Source organism: Anolis carolinensis, chromosome 2, assembly GCF_035594765.1.
Source record: "Anolis carolinensis isolate JA03-04 chromosome 2, rAnoCar3.1.pri, whole genome shotgun sequence".
Classification (NCBI taxonomy): domain Eukaryota; kingdom Metazoa; phylum Chordata; class Lepidosauria; order Squamata; family Dactyloidae; genus Anolis; species Anolis carolinensis.
This window is the reverse complement of record NC_085842.1, coordinates 46,667,425-46,690,282: the sequence shown is the minus strand read 5'-3', so window position 1 is coordinate 46,690,282 and position 22,858 is coordinate 46,667,425. Positions and strand designations below refer to the sequence as shown.

At 37.8% G+C, this 22,858-nt stretch overlaps 1 protein-coding gene across 20 annotated transcripts in view; it reads left to right on the top strand.

The window, feature by feature from the left end:
- The window catches only part of foxp1 (forkhead box P1), a 702,210-nt gene that overhangs the window by 584,132 nt on the left and 95,220 nt on the right, over positions 1-22,858 (top strand). For all 20 annotated transcript variants that reach the window (XM_008105380.3, XM_062973812.1, XM_016991766.2 and 17 more), the window contains one exon: positions 4,765-4,969. In XM_008105380.3, coding sequence (XP_008103587.1) covers positions 4,765-4,969 — 205 coding nt within the window. The remainder of the gene's footprint in view (positions 1-4,764; positions 4,970-22,858) is intronic.

Sequence of the window (22,858 nt, the reverse complement as noted above, 5' to 3'; positions counted from 1 at the left end):
GAAAGCTGACATGATTTAAAACGTTGTGCATGTACAAATTTGAGCAGGATCATTATATACAAAGCAGTGTCTTAAGTGGGTGGCAGGTTGCAAATGTGTTCCACTGTGACATGGAAGCTACTGGTCCAAGTGCTGACAGTTGTGATATAGTTCTTTCTGTCTCAAGTTCTGCTTGAAGTATAGCAGAGCAGCACTATATTGAAAACCCTTTGGAATTATTAAAATTATCTATTGCATGTCTGCTTAAAGGAAAATACAGGAAACCAGTTAAACTGATCCTAATAATGTTTTGAGACATTGATGTCACTTAGGTCTCCATGACATCAAAACTGGATTCTGTTACCAACTTCCATCTGATCTGTAATCCTCACGAGTGTCACCCTGCTCCAGCAGCTGTTACAATTTGTCTGCATTTTACATAAAAATCGAGGTCTTTGTTCACATTTATGTAGCGCAGCGATAGCCCTCATTAATACTAGTCATCCTCCCTTCTGCAGAAAGCTTGGACAAATCCTGGCATAGTTGTAGCATTTTGCTAATTCATTCCTCTTTGCCCTTGATACATTTCCTGCATTAAGGTTTTTAATTCATGTAATGTGCCAGAAATTTGGCAGCAAAATAGTAATATTTTCATTTTAAAAGGTAGTCCTGTACATATAAACACCTTAGAACATTAATAATAATCATAATAATAATAGCAGTGCCTTTTCTCACATTGATATATTCTGAAAATGGAAAAAAATGTTGATTCATGTGTTCTAGTCTCAATATGTTCCCATCAGCAGACAGGTCCATTCACTGTTGTTTCAACTGAGTAAACAGTGGTGAAAGGGTCAGTCATATTCACAGGTAATTGTTAGTGTGGAGACAGTTCTGTCAAGCATGTTAGCTAAAAATATACCCCACACTGTCAGTTTGCAAGGTGTTTGAAAATAATAGCCCAGTTGCAGCTAAACAAGGCACAGAATTGTGCCTTGACCTTTCTCTTTGTTTAAATTGCCTCAGAGGTTTAATTTCAGAGAACAAGTAATAATTGAATATGTCTAATAACTAACTGCTCATATGGGACAAAATCCATCAAAATGTAATTGGCATTTGATTTTTATGAAAGGGGAAAGAAATGGCTTTAGAGCAATAGATATACTATATCTTAAGACTATCTGATCACTTAATGTATAAATTGAAGCATCTTTTAGAATATATACTAATTGCAGAAACTTAAAGCATTTCTGTATTTTTTAGTCAGCCCACTAGCAAAGACCAAATGTTTTTGTTAATGCTACACTCAGAAAGGCGAGGAAGGTTATTGGTCTGCCGTGCAATAATTTACTCCTCTTTGATATGCAAACGATTCACGGTGAATATAAAAAAAATCCTATCAGACTCATTTCACAGTTCTTAACCACTTAGATTCTCTGGAGTCTATCGCCTCATTAGACCAGTGCTCTCCAAAGCTAGCATAATTAAAATCTTTAACAGTTTAGCAAAGTAAAGATGTTTGGCTGATCACGTTGAGATGATTATCTACCTATTGTATTCTAAATGACAAAAATAAATTAAATTTAGACCTTGGCATTTTTTATTATGGGTTTCAAATGGATATAATGCATACTGCTTTTATTTTAATGCCTTAGGTTTGCTTAGAAACATGTCTGTTTCAGGCACCGATGTATATTTTGCAAATGGCAGGTCCCGCCCCTCAAACCCGCAGAAAGGATAAGTATCTTGAAACAAAGCAGTTAGTCCAGTTGGATCTTTGCCTTTCAGCTCTTCAAAAAGCCAAAAAAGACCAGTTTACTTTTGAAAACATTGTTGGTTTTAATACTTAGTTTCTTAATACCTAAATGCCTGCTTTTATCATGCTGGTCTTAAACGGTACAACAATGTACTCTCAAATTTTAAGTTCCAAAAGTTCTGTGCTGTCAATTTAATTTTGCCATCTTGCCAAAAGATGTGCCATTGTAACATACATGTAACATCATAGCTCTTTTTAACCTGTTGATTTTTTTTTTCAAATTCTCACTTCATTTGAAGGATGTATGACTCCTAAATATGGCTATCCATTTTTATCTAGTTGAGAAACCTTTCTTTTATAAAAAATAAAAATTATTTTATGTTTTCATTACACTTCCAATGGCTCATTAGCACTGATCAAGAAATGACAGTAATAATAATAGTGTTACTTGTATAGAAACTTGCAGGTTTTTTTCACTAGACACATCCATCAATTAAGTGAGCAGTGCTAGAAACCAAAATTAATGAGAAAGATAGGTGTGTTAATGAAATAATCATAGTATAATCAATTTGACTGTTAAAATTCGAAAAGCATTTCATGAAGACAATGTGAATTCATAATTTATGTCTAAAAGTGATTAATAAAAACTATATTTAATAACAAAGCTATTTGTCATAATTTACAATTTAAGCATGAAATTAGTCACATTGTGGTTCATGTTGTCATAATAACACAGATGAATAAATTTATTTTGAAGACCTTTCCTGCCTCTAAAGAGAGCTTAACATTTATCCATTGTCTTTCAAAAAATGAAAACCGTTTATTTAGATGCTCTCACATGAGACTACAACTAGGAATGATTTTACAATATAAACTGTGCAAGTTACACATCAAGTGTAACTTTACTTTCCACAGCATCTAGGAGAACAATCCAATCAATTAAAAATGTTGTATTTCAGCTCCTTTCCTGATCATCTTTTCCCACAGGAAATCGTGTCAAATTATTTGTTTGTTTTCTTCCAAATGACTTAATATGAACTATCAAATGTTTATGTAGTAAAACTGAAGTAATGTTGGTGATGTGTCGGTAACAATATGCAAAGAGCTGTGTCATGCTGAAGATGACCAGTGATTCAGCTAGCCCAGCCCTAACGGCAGCTTTTCCTCATCTCAGCCAAAAATATTTGTGCACTGTATGATTTCACTGGAATGAACCCAAGAGTGTATACAAAGCATGTGATATGTGTGGCTTCAGTCCACTATACTGCAATCTCACATGTCAGGTAGATCTCTGCCAAATTACAGTAGAAATTGTACTCCTAGGTAGTGTAGCTTCCAGTCCAATCAGACTATAATCACAAGCTATTACCATGGAAAGTGTTCCTCTGTGCACCCAGGGAGAATGTATTATTTTCCCCCTATATCTGCTAAATTCACTCTTACAAAAACATTGAAATTACTGCTTTGATGGGACAAATTGTTCAAACATCAAACTGAAGGATCACTGCAAAGAAAAGTATTCTGGCTATGTCCAGCCAACACTATGTAAATATCACTTCCCTCATTGTAAAAAAGGCCAAGATAAAGTTACTAGCACATTCAGCATCAACACATGGCATTTTAGAACAGCTGTCAGGATTCTGGTGTCTTTGAAGGTCCTGGTCATGTTCGTATCTGTTCTGGTCCTTCCATGGCAGCTATGTCACATCATGGCAGACGATTAATGAAACTCCCATGTTAATTTTCCATAATGTCATCGCATAACACTACATGAGGTGAACCAGAGCATTGGAAAACTCTGATCCTGGGTTGTGGACTAACTAGGTGTATTCTACAGTATTTAAAAATTATTACTCCTGTGTCTGAAAGAAAGTTAACCAATGTGTAAGTAATGAAAGATGAAGAAAATGCTGCATTCATTTTTTCCCTTGGTCTCTGATTCATTAATAATTTTTACTTTCACATTTTCAAAAATATCTCTGCTAGCATGAGGAACAGACTTTTTTTTAAAAAAAAAAGCTTTTGATTTTTCACTCTATTATGGATGAAAATTATGCAATCTTCTTGATGTTGTTGGACTACAACTTGGAGCATTCCTTCTCATTACCTATGTGAGGTTGGATAGAGTTGTAGCCTAATGGCATTTGTGAGGCAACATGGCTCCCACCTCTGATCTAACTGGGTCCAGATAAGAGTGGTAGGCACTGATTAAGTAGTAATGGCATCTCTTTTGCCCTTGTTTAGGTCTAAACAGAATACAAAATACTTAACACTTAACCCCAACACCTAGGCCTGAACAAGTGTCGTTTCCTCTGCCATAAATTTATGAGTCAACCAATCAACAAATGTCATATCCAAAATTCCTGACCAAAAGGGTTGTATTTTTTTTATCACTCTCTAACATATATTTAATGAAAACAGACCAATATGAATCAAATACAGTTTCAATCCATAATTTAACAGTCCCCTCAGTGTCTCCAGAAACCATTTCTTATGTTCTTCCCTGATGAGTGAAAAAACAATTAACACATGGATAACAATCTACTTGACTAGTGCACACTACTCTCAGAGAGGTCCAGCTCTCCTTTCCTTTCTAAAATTTTATAGAAAGCACAGCCCCTTCCTTATTTATTTATAGCATTTCTACCCCGCCTTTCTCACTTGAGGGGACTCAAGGTGGCATTGGACTCTAAACCAACCATTCACGGGATCTACACAAATATTTACATTAAAACTTTTAGGCTGTACAGTTCAACATCCACCTTGTCATTGCTATGCATCAAAAGTAACAACTGCAGGGATGTTGAGTCTGTTTTAAATTTGGGATGACGGAATATTAATGTGTGTGTGTGTGTGTGTGTGTGTGTGTGTATTATGTACAGAGAAAGAGAACAGTTGGCATTTGGGCCTTCAAATTTGAAAAACAGCCTTCTGCATTTTGTTTTGTTTATTGACGTTGATTTTAATTACTCCTTGAGGGTAGCAAAATTAGTAATTAATTGATTTTAATTCTTTCCATTTTATTTTAGGCATGATTCCAACTGAACTACAGCAACTCTGGAAAGAAGTGACAGGTTCTCACACAGCAGAGGAAGCTGTAAGCAACAACCACAGTAGCTTGGACCTGTCGACAACGTGTCTCTCTTCCTCAGCTTCTTCTAAGACCTCCTTAATAATAAACCCACATGCCTCAACAAATGGACAGCTATCAGTCCACACTCCTAAAAGGGAGAGGTAAGTGAAAATTTATCAATATACAGAGTATTCCTTTTTTTAAAAAAGCTGGGTTGGTAGCAAAAATGCAGTCTTGCCTTTTTTTACAAATATTCTAGTTTTTTATATGTATACAATACAATAAAAATAAAAGGACAATAGGACAGATGAGCAGAAAAAAATTAATTGCAGTGCAGTTTATCTCACATCCTAATAGTCCTCCTTCAGGGAAATTCAGAACAAAGGTTTGGGGTTTGGATGTGCTGGCTCTTCAAGTTATGCTGCTACAGTCGTAGATTTTGGAAGTTCCCATTTTGTTGGATTTTGTATGAGACAACAGCCTTACACAAAGAGAAAACACTAGCACAGTATTCTTATTACATGACTATGTGCAAAATATTAATTCAGAAATGGTTGACTATATTTTAGGTATATAATTTTTTATTTACAGGTATTTGTATACCTCTGATAATAGAAATCACAAACATGTATGTATTAGTAAAACATGAAATGCACATAGCACAAATCAATATACACACTTCACATGGTCTGCAAAGTAGATACTAGTCAGGATTAAACAGAGAAAGTGTATCTAACTTGTAAAGTGAACTAGGAAGAGGACAAGGTAGACAACCAAAGTTACCAAGTTATTTTGGGTCATTAGCTTGCCCTGCTTTAAAATCTAGCTGAAAAATTCTTGTCCATTCACAGTTTTGTATCAGACTTAAGAGTAGCCTTAGAACACATTACAACAGTCCAGCCTTCAGATTATCCATGCCCCAACCTCTGTTGCGAGGCTATCCCTGTCCAAGCTGATAAAGGGCTCTCCAAGCTACCAAAGTCATTTGGACCACCAGTGGCAAATAGATCCAGGGGAACCAAAGGCTGCAAACATGATCTTTCAGTGGGAATCCATTTCAGTTATAGTGGGTCCACCATACCCATGGGTGTTTGATGCTGGGAACCAACACAGATATGAAAAACAAAAAATGATTATGTCCAATATTATAAAATGGTGGCAGCATGAATGTGCACTCTTCAGCATGTCTGTCTTGATGTCACTGCCATTCAGTCATGTGGGGCACGATTAACCATGATTGGTTGAAATCACAGATCTAGAGAATGCAGACTATACAGTATAACGTTTGTGTTAGTGTTGATATCTTCAAAGTCAAGGGAATATTGATTGGTCACAGCCGTTTCTCTTACACCTTTGAGATAGTTCACACAAGAGAAGTTTTGATTCTTGTGCTTATGTATAATTTCTTAAGAAAAAGGTAGCACGAGAGAGGTGGTCCTGCTCTCATGTGAATTCCACACAAATTTCTGGGATGCTACAAATTGCCTCTGTTTTTGACCCATATGAATTTGTCCCTCATTGCAGTTGTGAATGGGTCTATAGAACATTAATGTGCTTTTCAAATGAGACATTCATGATGTTATGCATATTACTCTCATATGTTTCCATTCTTTCTAATAAGAAACCTCTTCTACAAAAGTTATGGTTTCTACTTGACTGGATATTGTACTTTTGTTCCCAATTGCCCACCAGCAGTAATATGATGAATATTTCATTTGATTTTGTGTTGTGTTGTGGATAGGACATGTGTATTAGTTGTATGCACAAACAATTATAAGGCAGAATTATGGAGAATCTTAGCTTATCATTCATGTTTGTGCATGTGACTCAGTCATCCTTTCTTGGCTTTTCTATTAACAGGATGAGCTGAAATGACCATGAATTGAATACAATAGGTTTTCCAGACTAGGGTTTCTGGCTTCTTGTGTTTCCTGTTAAACCAAAATCAAACCATGATAGCTCTCAGTTTCTGTCGTATCTGTGACTGGCAAACCTGGAACCCTGATTTGATGATAATGCTTGTTATAAAGTCTTAGTTAGATATCCAAGTTTTAGTGGTAGAAGAATCTACATGAACAATTAAAACTTATGCACAGCTGCTCCTATTGTGAAAAATATGTAATCTAGCCACTGTGATATATGCCTCGATTACATACCATATGGTTTATTGTAACACACACTAGATGGCCTTGCTTTTGGAAAATGTTTAGAAACTACAGCCGATACAAAAAGGCTGTGGTCAGATTGTTTCCCGGGCCTGGTTGCATAGAATATATAACTCCTTTGGGACTTGCTTATTAATATTTGTTTGTAATAATTGTATTTTCATCCGTGTTTGGTCATTTGTATTCATGCACAAATTGACATAAGCAATTTAGGTGTTAAGTAGTTGGGTCTAAATTATATGCATAGGCTCTTCATTTTTTTAAAAATCTCTCTTTTGGAATAAAATGTAAGTTTGTTTTAAAATAACAAGAAACATACTACTGTAAAAACACGCAATTACATCCACTATTACTCCTTCTAAGGGAAATATTTTGGCCCAGCAATCCTGCATCATTTCCTTTTCTGTTCTGAAGGGTTCCCCTAATGCTCTAAAGAAGAGTATAGGGTGGAAAAAGGCTTTGAGGGCAATTGTCAAAAATCCTTCCCTCAGCATTCCTCTGGATAAGAGAGTCTTCCACCAGCAGAGGTACACTGGATATGACCTAATAATTGAATCTTTGGTGTCATTTCTACAAACTTTTATTGTTAGAATGAGAGCTCAGAATAATGGGATTTACAATCCTTCTTAATTTTGATCGAACAATCGTTTTATCGGGCAGGATAGGGAAAGGTCAGGTGTTTGCCCCTGTTTATTTCTTTCACTAGCTTGTTTATAGGCGAGTCAAGAGTTCTTTTACTTCCTGGGTAATGAAAAGACATTTGAAAGAATGTTGGTAAGGCAGGCATATAAGCACATCTTGTGCCTTTCTTATATGAACAAAACAAAGCTGTCATGTATGCATGTAAAATGCTTAAAGAACATTTAAAAAAAATGAAGATATCGTATATAGTCTGTTACTTAGGCAAGGAAGACCTGGTCCTGTTTTTGTTGGTGTGCATTTGTTCATGTCTTGTCAAACGAAATATGTTTGCTTATCATACAAAAATACAGAATTTTTGTGTAGAATGAGATGTACTAAAACTCTTTTGGCTGCTTTCAGCATGTAACAAAAGGCGAGAGAAAATCATAATCCACAGTGTTTGTGTGTATGTATCAAATGCAAAAGAATAAGGAACTTTCTGCAATAGAATAAAACATTGCTTGCTATAAGAAATGGAAAGCATCTCCTGGGATTCTTCTGTGCATGCTCTTTTGGTTACATTCTGGACCCATTAACCATCTTTGTGGCTAAAAGGAGGGTGAGGAAAGCATGTTGGCATGAAAGGTAAGCAAGGGAAAGGATGAACAGATTTGAGTCTTTTACTTTTCTTCCTTTTGTCCTTTCTTCTTGTCACTCAACCTAGTGTAAGTAAGAGGGCCCATCAATGCAGACTATTAGTACCAGGAGGAGGATTAGTTTATTGAAGGGTGTTGTCTGAGAAAAGTAACATTTTGTAGGCACCATTGATAAGGATGAGGAGACATATTTGGTGTCATTTGGTGTTTTCACATGTAGAAAGGTTGGACTGGAGACATGCTTGCATTCAATAAGTGATTGGAGGTTGATTGTGGGCCCTTCCAGATGGGCCAAAATCCTGAGAGGAACTGGGATTGAGGCCACATAAAAGCTCCAAACCCCAGGATTTTGCAGGGGGATGTCATCTAGCCAGCCCCCTCCCCCAGTTTCCCCTCTAAACTTACCAGGAGGGTTGGGGGTGCCATCACACTCCTTTGGGCTGTAAGAGCCCAAAGAACCAGGATGGCAATGGAGATTGTCCAGAAGTAAATCCCTACAGGCCCAAAACCTGAAAAGATCCGGACCATACAGTAGGATCTGGAACTTTTCAAGTGTTTTTTTTTTTAATTCCAAAGTAAATTAGGAAATCCCGGTTTACTCTGGATTAATCCAGATTAACCTGTGGCGGTGTTCAGATGCCTCAGGTTAATCCGAAGCTCATCATGAGTTTTGGACCCGTGTGGAAGTGCATTCCTTTAAGTCAGGCATGGACAAACTTTGGCCCTCCAGGTGTTTTGGACTTCAGCTCCCACAATTCCTAACAGCCTACCAGCTGTTGGGAATTGTGCAAATTGAAGTCCAAAACACCTGGAGGGCTGAAGTTTGCCCATGCCTGTTTTAAGTGCATTCTAACATTCTTTCAAGCACATTCCAACACAACTAGCCTGTGCAGATTCTGTGACTGCAGTACAATTCACCTGTATATATTCTTGCAGAACTGAGCTGCAGATTTTGATGGTGTTTTAGGCCCCTTCTACACTGCCATATAAAATCCAGATTATCATCTTTGAACTGAATTATATGACAGTGTAGATTCATATAATCCAGTTCAAAGTAGATCATGAGGATTATCTACTTGGATAATCTGGATTATATGGCAGTGTAGAAGGAGCCTTAGATGTGCTTTCTTACTGTCGGGACTCAGCCTCCTCTTAAAGGGCCACACACAATAAGTAGAGTTAACAAATGTTTATGAAATGATATTTTGAACTTAGAAACCCCTAAATTCAGTGTTCCCAACAAAAGTAAATGTCCTTGTTGCAAAAAAAAAAGGCAAAAGCCGGAACAGAAAATAATCCGGATTATCTGGCCGGATAATCTGACTTAACTTCAACCAAACATTCACTGGAACTAGAGTCACGCCCTGCTACTGCACAAAGGGCCAAGGAAGAGTCAAAACGCTCACCAGTAGTGATCGCAAGCGATGCCGTTGTCCAAAAGCCAAGCCAAATCCAGAAACCCAAAAGAAAGCCAACAGCGAGTAGCAATGCCGTCGTCAAAAGCCAAGCCAAATTCAAGAACCAACAGGGGAGCAAACCAGAAGTAACGATGCCGTCATCAGGAGCCAAGCCAAATTCAGGAACCAGCAGGAAGCCAACACACGCCAAGCCGGGAGTGAGCAACGCCGTCGTCAGGAGCCAAGCCGAATCCAGAAACCCAAAAGGAAGCCAGCGAACGCCAAATTAGAAACGAGCGTGGTCGTCAGGAGCCAAAGGGAAGCCAGGAACGAGCGTTATCGTCGTCAGGAGTCAACACCGAACTCAGAAGCCACGGGGAAGCCAGGAACAAGCGTTGTCGTCATCAAGAGCCAAAAACGAATTCAGGAGCCAGAGGGAAGCCAGGAACACCAGGAACGAACGTTGTCGTCATCAGGAGCCAACACCAATTCAGGAACACGAAGCTGTACAGCCAGGAACCAAGGAGAACAGGAAGCGACAAAGCAATGTCCCAAAACGACACCTTGTCTTCTGCAAGGGACCGTCACTTCCAATTCCACTTTTAACTTACACCTCGGAGTCCGATGATGATGAGGCCTCCGCCCTGTCATCATTATCCACAGCTGATCTTGATCTCATATGTGAACCTCGCCCATCAGCCCTCCAATCACTCCATCTTTGTTCAAGACTTAGATCTCCCCATGTCCCTGGTGGACCAGTAGTTTGCCAGTCTCCTGATGCACCCTCAGAAACTGGTTCTGCACACACATTTACTTGAGTCCAACCTGCAGCATCTTCCATCCCACTCCCAGACCCATCATCCCCAGAAAAACCTTCAAACATTTCATCTTCCGTGGGAGCAGTAAGTATATCCCAGGTCTTCTTCCTTTCCCTTTCCTCATCTGACTCTTGCTCCCGAATTGACCTCTTAGTTCCTCTACTTTCTGTTAACCCATCATCTTCCAGCATTGACTCCTCTTCACTAGAGAACCCTTCAAACGTTTCATCCTCAGAAGGAGCCATAAGTATTTCCCGAACCCGCTTTACTTGCTGTTCCTCATCAAACACCTGCTCACCATTATCCCTTTTCCTCCTACTAGCAGTTTTACCAGTAGTACCAGAACTGCCCCTTGGCCCAACTACAACACTTACCTTGATGCTGTTTGTTCTGCACCATATTGCAAGATGTAGTCACTGTTTCCAGGAATTCAATAGATGTATTATATGTTAGAATCCAATAGCAGTGCTTTCATTCATTTGAAACAGAAATTTATTTTGTAAATTCTAAAACTCAGGGAGAAAATTATGCTTGCTGCATTTAAAAAAACAGGTTCTTTCTTTAAAAATAATTGTAGAATGAACATCTCTTTAAATCTCTTTACAGCTTGTTATATACGACAATATAATGCTTTGAAATTAGCTTTGAGAGAACCCTTGGAAACAAACACTGCCACAATTCTTTATTGTTAGGCTAAAACAAGCAGATCTAACCCCTAATGAAATTCATAAAATGTGGGTGGTATCATTGATGATGTTCGGTAAAATGTTAAAAATCCTTTTCAAATTCACCATAATGTAAAAAGTCGGATGACTCCTAGTTAAAGCATACATGGGCTACAAGTTGTTTTCCTTTGCTTTGATATATTTGAGGTTGGCACCAATAGTTTGAAACCCTGTAATAAAATTACATCTCTGTCCATAAAAAGAGCAGGCAAGTGTACATTGAAGAATGCCGACAGAGACACTTAAGGTTTCTGTTGCTGTCTTGTCAGGCGATGTGGTGCCTGCCTAGATGTCATATGATACATAAAACTCAGTGTGTTTAGAAGCCCTTTTTGGAGGAGGGGGGATGTTTGTCTGTACTTCTGTGCATTCAGCGGAACATATGAATACTACAAAGAAAATGCTCTAGGGTAAAAGGTATGTATGTTTGAAGGGAATGGAATAATTGCACAAGGCAGCAATCTGGTTTAATTTTATGGCTAAAAGGTCTAGGATGATGTGAGGAATGAAACAAACTAAAATTCGAGGCAGTTTACTAGAATGTGAAGCTTCTCTTAAACAAAGAAGAATGGAAAATATTTCAGATTCTTAAGGCTAAGAAGCCAATTTTAGTAGTCTTTATAAAAAGTCTAGGAAAAGCTACTTCAATATTATTTTGAGTATGACTGGAAATGGTCTGAATTTATTTTTAACTATGGTTTCTGACTTTTTTCTTACTTGATTTCACACTTAAACAAATAATTTATACCTTGTTAAATAAATACAACCTAAAATTCAGTGGGAAGCTGCATACAAATTATATTTAGATGTCCATTGACCTTTTTTGAAAATATAGTTCTAGAATGACTTTATTATGGTCCTTCTTAATAGTAAATTAGTAAATGATTGTTATAATCTGTATTCCTCCAGATGTTGTTGGGCAGCAATTCCCTCAACTCTTGCAATTGGTTGTGATGGCAAGAGCTGATGGGAGATGCAATAAAACAATATCTGGAAAGCCACCAGTTTCCCATCTGTGGCTTGGAACAATCTCTCTTTAGTCTTTTGTGCACACTCTCTTTGTCTTTCTTTAAACTCCTTTAAGTAATCAGGTAACCTAGCCATGATATGGGGGGAGGTTAACAAATTCAAAAGGAGGCAAGGAAGAAATAGCCAGGGTATTTATGTCAATAAAGAAGTTTTAAAAAGAAAGAAAAGCAAAACACGGACTTCTGATAATTGAGAAGCAGTGTATTTCATTTTCTTGCATTGATGCTCCAAAGAGGATCATGATCATCAATAGGCATACTGCACCAGCGTGATGTAGTGATATGGCAGTATGTTGTTTCCCAGTGCTAAAAGCTAAGGAGGAGTACAGCACAATTCCCATGGCATCCTGCTGTGATACCATGATTGAAAAGTATGTAGCTTTCTTCTGCAAGGCTTGGCAAAATTCTCTTATGCTAGAAGGAGGGAATAAGGCTAACAGAATAGCTCTGTTTTTGAAGCATTTCTGAAGCTGATTGCCCCAACTACAAAAATGCAAAAATAGCTGCTTCTGTAACATGGAATCATACTCTAGCAAGGTCTAGAAATTGGGATATTTTGCTGTTAACTTTACCTTCATCCACACCTCTAATTGAAAGAAATGCATTTTCTGGATCAAATTAGTTCTGGCTTAGTTTTTTTTTTTTTCGGATTGGAACTGCCATAGCCTGTGAATACATGTCAGATGATAATCTGTTTATAATTCTCTTGGTTCTTATTTATTTATTTACTTTTATTTATTTTATTTATATACTGCTCTTCTCCCCCAGGGGGACCCAGAGCGGTCTTACACAATGGCAGAATAGATGCCACATATAATACAACATGTAGTAAAAACCAAACATAAAACACAAATAAAAGCCGGTATCAAAATCAAATTAAAACAATTAAAACCATGTGACCATTGAAACGGGGAAGTTTCGGGCCAAAGTTGTTATTATTTCTACCCCGCCCTTCTCACCCCGAGGGAGACTTCTTTTGGCTTTCTTCGTGCTTTTAGTACCATGTGCGATTGTATCCTGCTGGACCGCTTAATCAGAGTAGGCTATGTGCATAGCTCTTCAAATAATCGGGGAATCAGATAATTGGCCTCATGGGGCATCAAGAACAATCCTGTTTTCAATGTAGAATCTTCAACTAGAGCATCTCCTTCAGATACCTGTCTAGCTTCATAGTGAATAGAATGAAATCCCACCACCTCTTTAGGTCATTGGTTCCATTGCTGAACCTGTAGTGATACCAGAATTGTAGATCTCTATGTACTAGAGCAGTGGTTCTCAACCTGTGTGTTCCCAGGTGTTTTGGCCTACAACTCTCAGAAACTCCAGCCAGTTTACCAGCTGATAGGATTTCTGGGAGTTGAAGGCCAAAACATCTGGGGACCCCAGGTTGAGAACCACTGTACTAGAGAATCCAATCCCTCCTTCTTTCCCTGCCTCTCCCTACTGATCGAGTCAGGGTACGAAAGTAAATTTAAATACCATACATAACTTCAGTTAAAAACATGTACAAGAGATTCTGCATAAATATTTGGAAGAACCAGCTTACTGTAACACTAGAATACACTACCACAAAAGGTGGTGGACTCTCCTTCTTTCGAGGTCCTTAAACAAAGAGAGTATGGGCATATTTTAACAGTAGTTAGCTGGTTGGCACAAGCAAGAGGAAGGAGCACTGTGCATTGTGACATTTTATTGCACATCCCACTTAATATTAATCTGTTCTTTCGATTCTCTGATTGCTGAACCACTGCTGGATTTTGATGTGGTTAGTGAAGCTGATGACTTTTGAGCTCCCCCCATCCCTCCTTCCTCGTCTTTTCCAGAACAGTGTTGTGAGTGACAAGTATATGAACTTTTCATTTGAGCTCCAGCTACTCAGTTGCTCTAGTTTCATTTGTCACATTGACGCTAAATTACTGTGATGTGGGGATATAGTCCTGTTGAAGTGCATGTCTTAAGGAGGTTAAAATGTGTTTGGGAACTTAACTGTGGCTTGTTAAGTAGTCTTACAATGTTGTGTTTGAGTGTCTTTGGTGTCTTCACTGGATCCTTTTCACCAACACAAATGTTACAAGCAACGAACCAAACCAAAAAAAAAGAAAAAAAAGAACAAATGTCACACAGAGAAAATAAGGAATAAAATATCTTTTAGGATTTCTTTTTGTTTTGTACTGTGCTTTAAATTTATACCATATAAATCAACTTTTGAACTATTGTTGCAAAATTTCTTAAAGAAAAATGCATTGATTCAGCCTTTATTTTTATTACAAAAGTGTTTATACGTTAAAAACACCATTATCATTTTCATCATCATCAGTTGGATTTATTTAAATTAAACACATTATAAAATGCATTTAAAAAAATAGAAGCAAAGTATTCTTCAGAAAAAGTAGGAAATCTTCAAGGCAGTTTTGGCGTGTTTCTTGCTTCAGTCCTGAACCAAGAGTGTGTTTGCACAGTTATAGCTAGTACATGAGTGATGCCAATTCCTGGAAATATATGATCCAGCCAAAGTGATGCTACATGCCTTAGTTACATCCTGTTTGGATTACTGCAACATGCTGTACATGAAGCTAACTTTGGAAATGGCTCCAAAATTACAACAAGCCAGTAGTGTGTGAAATGCTTGGAGTTTCAGGAAGACATTCTTTAGCCATGGCTTTATGACTGTCCTTTTTTTACTAGGGGCTGTTCATTGCATTTGCAGATCAGCTACTCAGCCTTCTCTTCCTAGATATTATAGCAGTTCAAGAGCATGATCTTAAGTCTGTGGTTGAATACACTGTTTTGCTTATTTAATTCTTGCATGATTTAAAAGGTTTTCTTCATCCATTTGCATTTTGTGTTACTTGTCCTCCAATTGGCACCCCGATTACCTCAGCCAAATTACAAGTAATAACATAACTTTGCCTGAGTCTTTTCCTTGTTTCATAGAGGGATCAGGGAACTGGCTGAAATATCATCTAGATATGTCAGTTAAAAAATAGAATGTGTTGGACATTTTGTATTTCTGCTATTATTCATTGGCAATTTTGTCAACTTAAGGAGATTGCAAGTTAAAATGTTACAGTATAAAATAATTAAAAGAAACAGGCATCCAATTGAGAAGAAGAATTTAGATTAATATGTGTTACAACAGTCAGAGTCAGTATACAGGAGTTAAATGAGATTTGAAGTTTGTCTAAATATACCTGTTTTGACAAATCTAATCAATAAAAGTGAGGGGGGCAATTGCTCTCTTTAAAGCTAATGCTTAGATGTCTTTACCTTATCTTTGTTGGATATGGAATGTGAAAATAAGGACTTTTCTTGATTACCCCAGCAGTCAGGTAGGATCTTAGCTCTGCCAGCATAATTACAGGAAAGGAAAAAGAAGAGAAGAGCCAAGAAAACATAGCATGCATTTGGAAATAATCTGCCCATGTAATTTATCAAGCCACCTAGAATCATAGAATCATAGAGTTGGAAGAGATGTCACTGGCCATCCAGTCCAACCCCTTGCCAGAAGCAGGAAAATCGCATTCAAAGCACACCCAACAGATGGCCATCCAGCCTTTGCTTGAAATCCTCTGAAGAAGGAGCCTCCACCACACTCCGGGGCAGAGTTCCACTTCTGAACAGCTCTCACAGTGAGGAAGTTCTTCCTAATGTTCAGGTGGAATCTCCTTTCCTGTAGTTTGAAGCCATTGTTCCGCTATCTCAAAGACAGCAGAAAACAAGCTTGCTCCCACCTCTATTAACTTGCCCTCTCTCATAGTGCCTGGGTTCTGGCTATCTCCAAAGTTTGATATTCATGAAATCAGTGGCTTGAACCTGCCTGCTGCCTTCTCCAAATAGCATCCTCTAGTTGCTTGTGCAGAGGTGCTTGAAGTACTCATTGAATGTGCTCTATTCTGTGACCAGTGTGCCACGGGGGGGCCTAGCTTTTGGAAGTTAGTAATTTTTTAACAATATTGTGGGTAATGTCATGGGAAAAATGTAACCTTTGAACTGGGTTAGGACTAACCTGGGATTTTTTTCCTTCTATGCCATTGCTGCCCCAAATGCAATTGTTAGTCTCAACTACATTAAACCCATTGAATTAATGGAACTTTCATATTGATTTACCAAGATCCCGCTGAGTCTACTCTAGTTGGGACTAGCTCATATCTGTTCTTTATGTTGCCTTTAATTCATGTCTACTATGTTTTACTTGACCACTTATTTATATATGTGAAATCAGTATCTGCACAATTGCATAATTCTACAACAATTGGCCCACAAGGGTATTTATTGATGAAATTTAGCTTCATTAATTTTCTGTCTCTTAACAAGACTCACATTTTTGTTTCTTTTGATGGCACTTGCTTAGAAGTGAGCATTTTTGAAATTTCTCACCTTAGTTCTATCATGGAGACCTACAACATTTCCTAAAGCTTAAAAATATAAATCTAGTTTGGGGACATTCTTGAGTCCTATCTACGAACATCATAACCCCTCCCTCCAGGGTCAGTTGTTTATTATGTTTGTGTGTGAGAGTGACTACCCTGTGCTCCAAAAGCTATCAAGCAAAAGTTTCACCAGTTGACAAGTAACGAAAAAAGAATAAGAACAAGGAATAAATTTGCAGATTTGTTTCAGTGCAGATCTTCAGAGTCAGGCTCCAAGGAAAATATCCGATTGAAGAGGAATTTGAAAGGAAAGGCAGATTCCAAGATCTTCTTTTGTATGTGTTTTCCCCATGGAGGGTTAAGCCTGAGTTAATGCTTCCATTTTATTTGTATTTTTTTTTAAATGTATTTTGTGTCCTCATTTTGTTTCCTATTGGACCCAGATTTGTAAGTTGCATCAGTGGCAATGACAGCTATGGGTTTTGGTGCACAGCAATCTTCTAAGGGGATAAATAATGTGCTTTGGCATGACACTCCTACTCTCCTCTTTAATTTGTCATATACAAGGGAAATTATAATTAAAACATTCAGGGTAAATCCCTGAGTCCTAGGGGTGGGAGGCACTCATTGGTAAAGATTGGCAGTAGAGACCATATTCCTTGTTGTGCTGTGTGGAAACCTTTATCAATATTCAACTTTGTTTAAAGGCGAACCTTTTTTTGCAATTTGTCATGGGGACACCAAAGCTGAAATCACGGCTTGTTAAGTATTTTTTCCCTGCACGGTCGTGGGCATTCAGCATTGTTAGCATTCAGCTCTGACTGCATGTCTCCATGCTTTGATTTGGTTCAGACAATTTAATAATGTTTATTGTGCAATTATACATATGTATAAATTCGCTCAGTGTGATAAACCTAACCTGGCCGTTTCTGCCCTAAGGGAAATGCTTAACTATAGATACATGCATTCACTAAGAATAAGCAAAAGTGAGGCATTAACTAGTATGTAAACCTTTCATCTTATCAGCATTTGGTTCTCTGCAAGGAGGAGTGTTTAACTGCCAGTCAGGAGAAAAAATAATCTCTGGTAGTATTGTTGTTGTTACTATTATTTTAAAAACTTGCCACCCCCCAAATTGGAGGGGGATATCTCACACCCTTTTATGCACACAAATGACACAGAAGGAGTTATGTTTCTGTTTATAGACAAGCTGTATTTGTGTAACTGTAAATAATGCAATGCATATGGCAGTTAAATTAAAATGGGTTATAGTAATTAAAATCCAGGGTTCATGGGCAGGTTATGAGAAAATCAAATGGAAAATAAAGTTTTGTGCACTAATTACTTACTTTAAAAAATATGCATTATCCCATATGTACTTCAGAGATACATGGAATCTGTATACACACAGGCCAGATGTGCATGAAGCTCTTCACTCACCTATTGATCCATTATTTACTACTAGTTGCTCAGTCAAATGCTGAGATATGTGTCTCCCTATTTCCTCTGGCCCAGAGCCCATGCAAATTTCCCTCAAGGATCATAAACCTGGCTTAGAATAACTGGAGGCAGATGGAAGGATGCATTACTTTCCATTACTAGTGGAAGCATCAGTTGCAACCTTCTATGAAGTAACTCATGGGAAAATATGAAGTAACTCACGGGAAAATAGTGAATTAAAATTATAAGGTTTTAGTTATATCTGCTGTTTTTAATGATATTGGGAGGCATCTTTGATAATGCTGGTGTAGCTCATTTCCTTTTGTAAATTAGATTACTTGTCCATCTACCTCAGCTGTCTAGTTGGGAGTGAAATCCCAGCGTTTCAAACAGAGGTCTTTCCTGCCACCTCTTGGAGTTGGAGTAAGATATTTTGATAAGCAGCTTGTTTCTAGGTGGCATTTGGACAGTTTTATCCATATTTTTTCACCCATATTTTTAAAAAATGACTTTCGTTGTCAGGGAGTTTGGGGGACTGATATAAAAAGATTGAGGCCACATTTTCCCAACCTGTTAAAGTATAATGAGCGAGGAAGAATTTCTCTCTAGATAGATACTTCAGGGTACTAGTGCTCTAAAAGCCACCAAGCTATTAAGACACTTAGTATTTAGTACTTTTGAGTGAATTATGTTTTAATATGTGTATTTTATATAATGTTTATGCTGATTATGTGTTTTTAGCAATGTTGTACCCCAACTCAATATTTTAAAATATTTTAGAAGTTACCTTGAGTTGCAGAGCTGAGAAAAAGGCAAGATGTACACAACAAAGTAGAGTAAGATTGCTCATTCTCTGAGGCTCACGGGAAGCCAGTGTTGTTTGGAGAAGGTCACAACATGTGGATGAATGTGTAAAATTATAGTCTTGCCCATCGGAACTCATTGTTATGGATGTTAGCTGTCCTTTTCTTTTGCTCCTCCATCTTTTTTTTATGATGGCACTTCATCCACAATGCGATGTCATACACGTATAGCAAGTAAAAAAAGAGAACTGCATTAGTAATATTGAAGGCTAATGGAGATACCCTGACCAGCCTGAGGAAGGAATTTTAGAACCGCCTTAAAAAGCAAGCTTTAAAGAATTTATTTGATTTCCAATTTAGTCCCTATAAGTGTTTTCCCATCTGTACCAATAAGGTGCTGTTGATTTTAAAAAAAAAAAAATAGATTTTTTTTTTAGCAATTAGCTATATGTTTATTTCTTTTAATATAATACAGAGCAGCATCCTTTCTAATCATATCTATTAAATAATTGGACCATATGCAGAAGGCCTTAGAAAACCTGACAGTCTAAAGGAAGTTCACTTTTTTTGCTAGCTGGTCTAAATCTTCCCACTCAATTATCTTGTTTGGGGGAAAAACATCTCCAAAACTGATGGTCATTTTCTATGACATTTGGTCTCCCATTCAAATCTCATTCAGATTTCTTTGTGTAAAAATGTTGTCTGAAATCCCCCAAATATATTCAATGCCCTCTTCATTAACACTAAAGAAATGTGTATTGTTATTTTCTGAGTCGGAATATCTTTTTTTTAAAAAATCATTTCCCCCATTTAATCCTGTGTGTGAGATTTTAAAAGAAATGTAAAACCTTTTTGGAAATCTTATGTATTTTTCACCATCTGAAATCTAGTTTTATAGTGCCCCCCTACATTCTTGCAGTGTTTAAAATGGCAATCATATTTTTGAAGAACTCAACAAATTAATTAATTCTGACCCATTGCTCATCAGTCCATGCTGAAGATCTTTAATCACATTATGCTTTCTAGTTTATTCCCATGATAAATCCTGCAAAATTATTCCTCTTCATTTCTCCCCTTCATTTCTTCGCCTCCTCCCACCTTGCATCCTCGAGTCATGATGTTAAGCTAACCAACCTGTAATTGTTATACCACGTGGCTCCCCTCTGGATGAGTGTGTTAGGTTTGTCACTGTATAGTTCTCAGGAATCTGACCTGACACTAGAAGAAAATCTGAACTATAATGGTTCACTGGTTTCTGTTCAGATATAATAATGATCAGTCGTACCATTTTGTAAGCACTGTATCTAGAGCAATATATCCAAAGGCACTTAGAATAAATTGGGTGAGCCTTGGCAGACGCCGAACAGAACTTTTCCAAATGTTAGCATATGTATTGTTTTATGCTTCCATCTGCCCAACAGAAATCTCTACATGTTTTGTATATTGCCACCCATTTCTTGCCACCAAGATGCTTACATGTGCCTCTAACACAACTAAGTGGTGTTTTTGCATACTGATTGCCGATTACTTACTACCGAAATAGATACACATATAAAAGGGCTGGATGTAATTCTATAGCATGAGTTCTAAGCAGACTTTATTATCCAAGCCCATGAAGCCAAATTCAGAGGTTTACCACCCCACCTCAAGATTAAATAATAGGTGTAGTAGTCCATTTTTTATCATCCACTTGACACTTTGATTTCAAATGGAAGTATTTGAGCACATGTTTAACCCCCAAAATTAAATCAGAGGGGTGTTTAAATGCTTAACTTTGGCAATGAAAAGGCAATAAGACTATTTTAACTGTGTGGGTAGTAATAATGAAACTGACACCCCCCCCCCCCCCCAAATTGGAGGTATAATGAACATTAAGTGTTCAAAATGAGCAGGGAAGGCAGAAGAACAGAGAAATATCTAAATTTTGATTGAGGATGGGCAATAATTATTGTACAAATGTCAGGAAATAAGGGAACTAGTTCAAATAGCCCTCATTGATATTACTCTTCTAAAAATTAAAGTTCAACATGGTAGCACCTATATGGCACATTGTTTTCTCAGACTACTCTGATAAACTTTTATTTAGTTAGGTTTATTTGTGTATAGATATAGTTTATTTATATCCTTCCCTGTCCTGCTCACTTCAAAGGATCAGTCTGAACGCAGATCAGAGATGGCTGCTCTCAAATCCAATCTTTATTGAAGAACACATGACTTTGGAAAAGTCAGGAATGACCCAATGTTTACATACAACTATTTTTATAACTTTTGATGCTACGTAACACCACACGTAAATATCATCATCAAGTCCCACCCCCAATATCACATTACTACCATTTTCACACACTAAACCAATTATAATTGTTTATACTTTCGGCCCCAAGTTCCCAGGCATATTCTATCTTCTTCTGCCAGGTGCTCCTGGGATTGTTTATGTTATGACTCCCAGTTACAGGGCTGAATTACCAAAGCCCTGTAACTGGGTTCCATGACATGGTGCCCTCCTTTTCTTCGTCCTCCTCTTCGGTTCTTCTTTCATCACAAGCCTGAAACAAAACAATAATTCTATGTGTCCATTTTGTCCAAAGTACCCATATATTTTTTCAGTAAGCTACGATGGAATACAGGGTGTATTTTCCCTAAACTTTTTGGCAATGCCAACTGGAAAGTCACCTCGTTGATAACACCCTGTATTCTAAATGGTCCAATATATTTAGGGCCCAATTTTTTCGAAGGTAGCCCCAGTTTGATGTTTTGGGTACTTAGCCACACTAAATCTCCTTTCTCCAATTTATCACCTTCCACCCTCTTTCTGTCTGCGAATACTTTATACTTTTTATGTGCTTCTTTTAAGGATGCAGTCACTTGACTCCAGCATTCCATCATTTGCGCTTTCCATTTCCCTGCCTCTGTTCCCTCATTCTCTGTCCATCTTGGCAGCTGGGGCAGAGGCTGTATTTCATACCCGTAAACTACTTCAAAGGGGGTTTTATTTGTTGCTGAATGTATAGTCGAATTAAAAGCTAGTTCTGCAAAAGCCAACCACCGAGACCAGTCATTTTGTCTCATGTTAGAGTACATTCGAAGGAACTGCCCAAGTGTCTGCTGAGTACGTTCTACCGCCCCATTTGTCATGGGGTGAAAAGCAGAACTTAAACTCCTTTCTGCTCCTAGCATTTCCAGGAATTTTTCCCAAAATTTTGCTGTGAATTGTACTCCTCTGTCACTGACCACTCTACTGGGACATCCATGCAGTTTGTAAATGTGGTTTATGTACAATTCAGCTAGTTTCTCGGCTGATGGTAGTTTCGTCAGTGCTATAAAGTGGGCCTGTTTAGAAAACAGGTCCAATACTGTCCAAATATAACGATGTCCTTTGCTAACCGGTAGTTCCCCCACAAAGTCCATAGCTACACATTCCCAAGGTCTGGTAGGTTCTGCTACTGTTTGTAATAATCCCATTGGCTTCCCTCCTCTCGATTTATTTCTGGCACAATCATCACATTGAACAACATAATTTTTTATGTCCTTCCTCATCCCTGGCCACCAGCAATGTTTTGCTATTGCTTTTGTTGTTTTTGTAATTCCTGTATGACCAGCGCTCTGGTTGTTGTGAAAACGATGCAAAATCTTGATCCTTAATGTTGCTGGGATATACAGTTTCTTGTTCACAAACCAAAATCCCCCCTTCTGCTCCCCCTGTTCTGCATTGGATGCGATCCACTGGTCTCCTTCATAAGACTGTTTCAGCTCGTTTCCCCAATTATCTTTTCCGTCGAGTTCAACCATAGTAGTGTTCTCCTTTTGGGTTTGTGCTCTTGTTCTGACAGCTAAGCCCCATTGTTTGTCAGAGAATATTGTTCCCTCTTTTGCTGTGGGTATTCCTTCGTGTTGAGGCATGCGTGAAAGAGCATCTGCCAAGACATTCTGCTTCCCTTGAAAAAACTTTAATTGGAAATCGAACCTGCTGAAGTATTGTGCCCATCTAATCTGTTTGGGGGACAATTTTCGAGGGGACTTTAAATAC